We start from the raw sequence: 9,975 nt of genomic DNA on the forward strand, positions 1-9,975 counted from the left end.
GGGATTCAAAAGGTCAGATAAGATCCACTTGCCAATTAATAGTAAACTTTATGGGAAAGTGGCCTAACAACATTACCTTAGGGAGGTATAAAACTAGAAGCTCTTGGCTATCTTCAAAAGAGAAAAAAGATTGACTTTTGATCATATCACGATGTATCCTATTATAAATTTTGTCAATACTAGCTAAAAAATTACTCCAAGTCTTTCAAACACCCTAGGGACGACAGTGGTTGATATTGAGATTAGAAAACCCCAATTATTACACATGTAAAACCATGATTTTCTCTCCCCAATTGTCCATCAAAAAGTAAAAATACCTTCTTTATCTGAGGCCACCTCAACCATATTAAATTTTCCACACAAAACCCAAGTACTGAGTGGCAACAAATTTGAACTCCATAACCAAAGATGAGATCATTCAACAACCCTCAAAGCTCTTTCCCCTAGACCACAACATTTGAAACTAGCTGCTATGACAATGATAATTGCTATTGTGGCTAGAAAGAAAATTGGGCTAGTGGTTGAACAACAACAAGGCTTGACAACTTCTGAGAAGTAGTCAAAGAGTCCTTTCCTTTGCAAACAAGTGTGGTCCAACCATCCTTAGTTTTTGGATCTTCAAAAGAGAGAGGAAGAGTAACCTCCTTGGGAGGAGTTCTAGATCTTAATACAACCAAAAGAAGCTACTTGATCTTATGTTTTAAATATTGGCACCAAAAGCAAGCATTGGGCAAGTTTAGATAGATTAATCATGGAGAGTAGCATAGAACTCCTATCTGAATCTCTATAGTCTCTTTAAGGTCATGAGACAAATCCACTTCAATGCATACCCATTTTTCATGATGAGTATGAAAAAATGATTTGGTTCAATGCAAACCACCTTGCCAATGGATTGGGTAGTGGTCTTTAGAAAAGGCCAACAAAGAAAAGGGAGAACATGAAATTTAATCTAGACCAAGACTTTGAGCTTCTTATCATTAGAGGTAGAGAAGTATTGTGACTAAGGCTAAAAACAAGTAATCAAGACTAAAAAAACCAAGGCCCATGATGTTGAATATCATGTGCATGGGTGGAAACAGCAAAAGAAAAACAAAAAAAAACCTTTGGTGAGGTTCTGAATATCATCAACCTTGACCCATGAGGGGCTTGGGCCTTGGAAATTGAGTTACAAAGAATTCTTTAAGGTGGAATCCTCCCCACAAAATATCCTATTAAAGTAAATTTTTCAATCCATTGAGAAGCACTATTAAAGTCTTGAATAGGGAAAACAATATTTGGGATACCAGAAGGTGTACCTCATGGAAAAATTTGGGAACAATTTATTGGGTCATTTGTTCAAGTGTGTCATGGTTGCTTGATGCCAAAGCTCCAACACCAACATCAATAGTTGGGTTGAGGCTCAGTGAGACCATTAAAAGGCTAAAAAATGCTCCAATAAATGTGGTATGATAGAGGGAAACCACAACTAGACACACATTACAGAGAAACAACCATGCGAAAAATTGTTAAAGCTCCTAGTCTCCAATATTTACCACTTTTACATGTAAATGAAATAGTATATTTTTATCGAAAAAGATTTTTAAAAAACAAATAATTTGGGTATTAAATTTACAAAGGAAATTTAGGGTATGAAATATTGTAGCCTAAAATATTTCATTTAGATAGTGGATCTATCAAATCCAACAATAAGATGTAAATTTTTTTAGCTAGTTAGATTTGAATAAAATAATTTCTATGATTTAGAAACTTAAAAATCATGCATCTTAACTTTTAAAAAATGAAAAAGCGGTAAACCATTTTCTCAACTCCAACGCTGAGGACATGGATGAACTACACCCTAATGTGGAAACCAAGGGAAGGATAAGGTCATGAAGAATTGCCGCTTGGGGTATTGGTGGTAGAAAAAAGAGAAGAAACAAATTGCTATTGATATTGAAGAGGATACTGAAAGGGGTGAGGGTGGTCGCAGAATTCTTAAGAAACTTGAGGGAGAGGATAGGGACACAAGGGTTATCAATACTAGCGATGTGGGTGGTCTTTTTCCCTCTGTTGGTCCCTCAAAATATAAATAAAAAGAATGTGCACCCTGTTGACTATTTGGAAGAAGTGGCCTCAGATGAAATTTTGCAAAATGTAGACCTAGTCATTATGATGGCATTTGATTTTGGTGTTGAGGGGGTTGAGGGTAAGGATAAATTCTAAAATAAATAAATTTATATTATCTTATATTGAAGTTATCTCAAAACATTTTAAATAAATATATTATCTTCACTCACAGGCATATGCACACACACATCTCCTAAGAATCTTATGTAAAATATACTATTAAATATTTGAAAAATGTATAGTTTATAATGAATATCTATATAAATATCAATTTTTATTATAAGTAGAAGAAATTGTATAAATAATATTATTAAATGAATTATTGTACTCACATCCTCCTTAAAACATAACTATTAAATTTCATTAAAATATTGTACTAATTTCAATATGGATTCATTGTTATCATTGATAAACATGCCTAAAATCTCAATATATCAAACAACACAACAAATAAACTCTATAGATACACTATGAAAGGAGTTGAAAAATCTTAAACTTCATTTACTATTTTTTTTATTAATATTTTTATTCAATATTATTAATTTATTAGTACTTGCCATTAGGCAATACTATTGTAATGAAAATTCATTTGTTGTGCTTATATGGTTATTAAAAAAATATATTTAGACCAATGAAAAGCAATTATTTTTCTTTCTTTAAATTTTTTAAATTTATTTTATAGTATAGATGCACATTTGTTAACATTATAAATTACAAAAATTATTATTGTTGCAAACCATTGGCTAATTTCATTTTGCCTGCCGGTTTCTGGAACAACCCATAATCAATCTTGTGAATCTAAAATAAGTGCTTAAATTTTAACTTCATTATTTGTTGTAATAGGTAGTTCTTTTAAGTTAACCTATGAACAAGATTAATATATATATATATATATATATATATATATATATATATATATATATATATTAAAAATATGTATTATATTTAAAATGTTCTTTAATTTATAATCAAAATAAACTAAATTTCAATAATATTTTTTTGGCAAAATAGATAAATATCCATATTAATTTAATCTTTTATTTAATTTAAACATAATAATTTATTAAATTTAATATGAAAGTAAACAAATAGAAGAAGGATAAATATTATGGACTTTTTTAACAATTTATTTTTTAAAAAATTAATATTTTAAAACAAATTTAATAATATTAATATTTTTTTAACTATAGCTTTTCATTATTTAATTACATAAAAATAAATAATTATTTTTAATTTGTATCTCTTATTTATTTCAACATAATAATTTATCAAATTTAATATGATATTAAACAATCTTTCTAAATAGCCCACAACATTGCCTAATTAAAACATTTAATTTCTCCTTCATCCCAACCTATCTATTGATTAGTATCTTCATACTAGTATTATCTTTGTAAGCACTTTTCCCTTCAAATATCTCAAGTGTTATAACTATTATAACCTCTTATATTTATATGTCTACTATCTATGATAATAAAATCCAAAATAGATTAGTAGCAATATACATTTTTAAAATTCCCTCAATTATCTTGTTTATCCTTTTCTCATCCACTTTCCATTTACATTATAATTAGCTTGTCTTATTTTTTCAATGATAAGTAAGTAGTTATTTTTCATACCCATGTTATATTGATCACATGAATGTTCTCAATCTTTTCATTATATCTAACTTTCAATTTTCTCTTGACCAAGCTCCTAAGAGTATTTTTACTATAGACCTAAACAACAAATGAAATAGGGTATTTTGTGCTCCCGTTCAAGGCTTTTCACCCATTGAACCAAATGCTTTAGTTTGATTGTCCCTCCTACCATTACTTGGTATCATATCTCTCATATATATATATATATATATAAAATTTATATAAACAAATATAAGTCACTTTGTTGTTGCGTTTGCTGAAATGTTAATTAGTATACGACAATTGGACACCAAAGATCATACATTAATGATGCACTAAGAGAAGCCCTCATGTCACACAACAATGATCTAAAGTGGCCCAAACTTTGCATGTACTATGATAGAGTTTATAATAGACATAAACTATTGGATGCTTGCACCATATAAACGCTATAGGACTTCTACAATTTATAAAATAATCACTAACATATACCTACTTCCTAACAAAATGACATTGAAGAAACAAATATTTGATCCATAGCAAGAAGGTTATCTACCAAAAAAATTGTAATTTATCATAGTCCAACACTATATTAGTTATATAATTAATAAAAAAATTCAATAACTATAACAAAAATTACTATTTCAAATACAAATCAAGAGGCAAGTACTCCCCACTTGTTAGTTTGATATTTATAAATTTTAACCTTTTATTCAACACTTATAATTCAACATTCAAAATATTAATACAATAAAATTTATTAAATAAATAAATTACATAATTTAATAACTATTTATAATCATTCCTATTAGATCATTTACAATTTATATTAAAAATTTAACACATATTTTATACAAAATTGATAATATAGTATAATAATGAATTATAAATATACAACTATAAATTTCTATATCATAATCTACATACATACTCTCACTCTCTTTTACAGGTGAGATTTTAGGGATTATTAATCTCCATTCACTTGCAAATGTAATTTGTAAAAATAAATTAAACTTGACTTTATCAACTCTCTTATATAAATATTTCCCATTTAGTCAATTGTTATGGAATTCAACAATATAAAATTAAAAGTATTTATAATATATAGATAAGTATATGTGTATATCTAAGAAAATAAAGCATTTTATATGTTTAAAACGTTTAGGGAATCATTTTTACACTATAATTTTTATATGACAAAATCTAGTAATATTATAACAAATATTAAATTAGTAAAAAATAATAAATCAAATAACAAGAATAGACTTTTATTTTCTTCATATTCAAACAAAAATAGAGCCAATGCTTATATAAGTCAATTCTTTGAAATGACTATTTCCAGTCCTAGAAGAAACTAGCTGATAAACTCTTTAAGCTACTCCCAAAATCTAAGAGGAACTAAGTTTCAATAAACAAAGCATATACTTATGCACAACAAAGTAAATACTTAACATAAAATCTCTATGTCATTTATATCCTTGGTTGGATGCACTCTATGTGAGGCTTCTCTAATACTAACCACCTACCTCTTTACCATTTTCCAAATCTGATCTAGTTTTTCAACCATCACACCTTTTTATAAATAATTACTTTGATCAATTATTTGGCTTTATTTTCTCTCTAGATTTTTTTTTTTTTTTTTCACCTTGTATTTTAAGGCCTTTTCCAGTGATAATTATATTAAAAATATTATCTATTTTTAATTTATAGGTTAGTTACATATAAATTTTATTTTTAATAAGTTTTACCCTTCTTTCAATTTCAAATGCTCATTTATATGAAAAAATCTATTATCTCTCACATTGAAAATATAACCATAGTAATGGATCAAGATAAGGAGTGATTTTGAACAACAAAGTAAGGAGACATGGTCGGGGAGAGGGCAAGGGCACTACCCTTTTCTTGATATCCTACTACGGCATCCCCTTTTGCTATATATCTTCGAGTTGGGGCATTGGTGGCAAAGATAACAACATCACAATCAAAAAATAAAATTATCGTCTTAGTATTTACAAAAGCTTCAGAACAACATGGTCTTGTATTGTATATTTAGACAACTATTATTAAATTTAGTGTTGAATTAAAAGTATGTTTTTAAATTAATGTAAAAGAACATATTCAAGATAATACTCTTCTAAAAGGAAAAACCCAATAATATTTTCTCTTTTAAAAATAATTAAAATTAATATTAAATTAAACATATATTTTCAAATTGATATCAAAAGATATTGGATATAATTAAATTTTAAAGAAATTAGATTATTTTAAAAAAGAAAAAATTATTTATATTCTATATTTCTATAATATTTGTAAATCATAACAACTCTAATTACTATGTCTATGACTTATTTGCATAACAAAATTAATAATTCCATATGTAAATATTGTGATGAGTTTATATTAGAAAATTGTGAGTTACAAACAAAGGTGAATGTTCCATCTCTTTTAACTCTCTTTCATCTCATGAATTATCATTCATTCACTTTGTAATTGCAACTTGATGTCCATAAAAATGAAAAAAAATTAGAAAACTGAAAAAAAAAAAAAATTGATATTTTTTTTTATTGTCAAAACCACCATCCAGCTGGATGATTCATTTTTATTACATCATAATTATTATTATTTTTATTATGAAAACCACGATCCAACTGGATGCTTTTATTTTTATTACATCACAAAAGTAGAAAATCGTGAGAACCAAAGAATTAGAGCAACTTTTGGGGACAGAAAGTAATGGTGAAATTAGTGTCAAGCGAGCACCTAAGATAATCTTGGAAAGGAATAACATTTGCGCAGCCTTTCCTGAAAGCGGGATCAAAATCCGACGAGCATTGCTTAGTATAGAAACTGCACTCACCTTTACACGCGACCACCTCATTATTGACCTTCCTCTGTAAATTTGTAGGGCAAACGTCAGCAACATGTGCACTGCATCCCTGCGATCCACAGCTCTTAATTGATATTGGGAGGTTATAACCACGCTCCAAATTCACTGCGGACGTGTCGGACCCTAACTCCACCTCTGTAATTGGCGTTGAAATTGGGAGGTCATAATTAACTCCACTTTGCGTCCAGTTAACTTTTTCACACCGTAGATATCCTGCGCAGTCACCGGAAAGACAAGATCCCAGCTCTGATGAATTGAAGGAACATCCGGTCCTTCCCCATATGATTCCCGCCCATTCCGCAGCGAAGGGGATGGAATATAACTCGCCCGAATTTAACACCGGCTTAAATTCCGCAGGTTCCGGGAATAGTTTTTTGTCATAAGAAGCTATCCCTGGCCACACGGTGAACGAGCATTTGTTCACCACCGTTGCGATCTTCGTGGATGAAGCTTCTCAATTCACAGACAAAGCCCAGATTAGATTGGAATAGAACAAGGAAAACCATTAACAAATTACAGAATCCTGATTCTCATGCTTTGATTTACCTGCAGCGCAGAGAGATGCCATGGTCAGGGAGATGCAGAGAAGGAGACACAATCTCGACGGGTTATCCATTTCTTTCAAGCTTTCAAACTACAATCTAAACAAAGTTGTTCAACTACAATGTAAAGAATGTATGAGCTCTCACGAATATATAGGTGTTCTACACCATCGTGACATGAACGGAAGGGAGAGCAGTACGAGCCCATAAGCCAATTAATTGATAGATGCTCATTGATTGAGCTATCTTACTGCTAATTTGCTAATTGTAGATCTGTGTCTATTGAGAATTTGCAAATTTCTTGGATCTAACATTATCATGTTAATTTGATTTTGATATTAAATATTGAATCGTTATCCTTAACTATATTTGTTTTACAGATTTTAATAAGTATGGTTTTAGAAGAGGGGGTGTAAGGCCCACCCAAGTAAGGCAACGTCTACGCAGCCCCCAAAATTGCACTCATCATACATGATGGCCGTGATATGCCATGGATAACTGCAGGTTAATAATTTATTTTTGCCCTCGTAAATAGCTTTTTATGGGGAATAACAGATTGACTTTTTATCTTGTATGTGTTAGGGAGGAGATCATATGGATGACAATCTATATCTGGTATTGTTTTTGACCTCTCTCTTGCAGTCATATAATATCTTTCTTTTTTGAAGTTAGTTAAAAATCCAGATAGCTGCAAATATCTTTTGTTTTTATAAAATGGTTCTACCTTATGAAGAAGTGTATGGATAAGCCAATCCATTCTCCTTGTGCATTTCTTAGCATGATCATTTAGATAATGACTCTTGATGTGGCAGTGGTAAGACTCTATGGTAACATTGGTTTCCTGATTTGCATGAGAGAAATTCCGAAATCTTTTTGCCCACATTGCTATACAAACAAATTTAATGATGTCTTAGTAAATACAAAAAATTAAAAAAATAATACAATTATATAGAAAGAAAAATAAATAATTTTACAAACTTACCAATACAACCTTCATCATGGCACCAAGTTTTTTGAAAGTAATCAATGAATTTCTTCTCTTCTTTGAATTCCTCAATGAATTCTTTAATCAATTGAGCAATGTTATCTTCATTATCACTCATTGCATGCATTATATCACCCAATCTATCAAACATTTTTTCTCCAACATCCTTACTATTGACATACCTAGATTATAAAAAATAATATCAATTTGGGGGTTAAAATGTGTAATTTTCTACATAATTTTTTAAAATATTAACTTACCTGTACACATTTTTTAGCCATGCTCTAAGCACATGCCAGATACATAGAAGTACTTGACAACCAAAAGATAATCTACAAGTTGAATTATAGAAATTGATAAATTACATTGTAACAAAATAAAATGTTAAATTGAAATTACCGAGTTATCAATTATAAAAAATATAATATTATAAACTAAACATCAATCAATTATCACAAGTTGAATTTACTTTATATATAGAAAGTCAGGGTAATCAAAACCTGATGGCTTCAATCTCAGCATTGGCATCATCTATCATGAATGCATTGACATGCCAATCTTCTTTACACTTTTTCCCTTGTTTGTAAACTTCTACTAGCCACTCATTTAGATCGTCAACTTTATTTCTTGAGGATATGGCCCATGCAATAGGTACACGAGCCTCTTGTTCATCAAAAAATCAACAAGGTATATAACTGATACTACACATAAGTACACCATTGATAAATTAAGATATTTAATTAAATCAAATAAATGATACAATTAAAATATACAAATATAGTTAACATTACTTACCCCATATTTATTTATTGAGAATGTTGAATACATTGCAATAATTGAGTTGTGAGAATGTTTCACCATCATTTCTTGCATCCATGATGTTTGAATACCTATGATAAAAGGAACATTTTCTATGTTGTCTGGTCTTTTGTAGTAGAAAAAATTATCTTTCTCTTGTGCATGCCACAAGCTGACACTTTTTGCATCATCTTCGTTCTTTTGGGATCAAATAGAACGTACTCTTTTCCAAGCATTCAACACATCTTTTCTCAATAAAAATGTATCTCTCTTATTCATCAACTTGATCAAACTTTGATCCAAGTATTGTTGTTCACATATTGTGTCAATCCCCACCCCCATTAGTAATAAAGATTCAATATATGATTTGCATTCATTTGACAACCTTGGTGCAAAATTGCCTCTTGGGTCACCAGAAGGGTCATTCCTCCCATGACAAAATTCACCATTAGCATCATAATGGCTCCACTCATTATATCTAATTATTGCAACTTGTGGTCTACCATAGATGACCTTAACATGAAAGTGGGCTCGAGAACCCCATTTTTGGGTAAAATTTCGTATCCTTTGTTCATTTGCGGGTTTACCTTTGTTGTCTTCGGGGCCAAAAGCACACCAATATCTGTTTATACACACAAATATATATATATATATAGTTAATAGGTATATCAAATCTAGACAAACCTTGAGTATATTTTGGTAGTGTGGTTAGTAGGGTTTGTTGATTTGTCCTCTCTATGCATTTTGCGTATAAACCTTCTCCTTTGATAAAATGAGGGAGTCTTTCAAGAGGGATTGCAACACATAAGTCTATCTCAGTATTATTGTCTCCAATAGGTGTCCATTCAAGGTCTTCACTTGAGAAGTGATTTCCTTGGTTGGGAATGTCTTGCACATGTAGTTCGAGGAGTGATTCCCATTTATTTTTTCTGGCCATTCTGAAAAAAATTAAGTTCATTAGTAGTTACATATCTTGTAAAAAAAATGCATGAACAAGGATATCTAAAAAAATCAATATTTTGTTAATACAATCTAATG

The 9,975-nt window shown here is 29.9% G+C and overlaps 1 protein-coding gene across 1 annotated transcript; it reads right to left on the bottom strand.

Moving 5' to 3' along the window:
* Window positions 1–6,430: 6,430 nt before the first annotated feature.
* LOC131030046 (pathogenesis-related thaumatin-like protein 3.5) lies at window positions 6,431–7,180 on the bottom strand. Its single transcript, XM_057960727.2, has 2 exons — window positions 7,159–7,180; window positions 6,431–7,062 (listed from the first exon to the last, which is right to left on the bottom strand). Exons 1-2 carry the CDS (start codon window positions 7,178–7,180, stop codon window positions 6,431–6,433), a joined length of 654 nt encoding a protein of 217 aa, XP_057816710.1.
* Window positions 7,181–9,975: the final 2,795 nt, after the last annotated feature.

This window comes from Cryptomeria japonica, chromosome 7 (genome assembly GCF_030272615.1).
Source record: "Cryptomeria japonica chromosome 7, Sugi_1.0, whole genome shotgun sequence".
In the NCBI taxonomy this organism is placed as follows: Eukaryota; Viridiplantae; Streptophyta; class Pinopsida; order Cupressales; family Cupressaceae; genus Cryptomeria; species Cryptomeria japonica.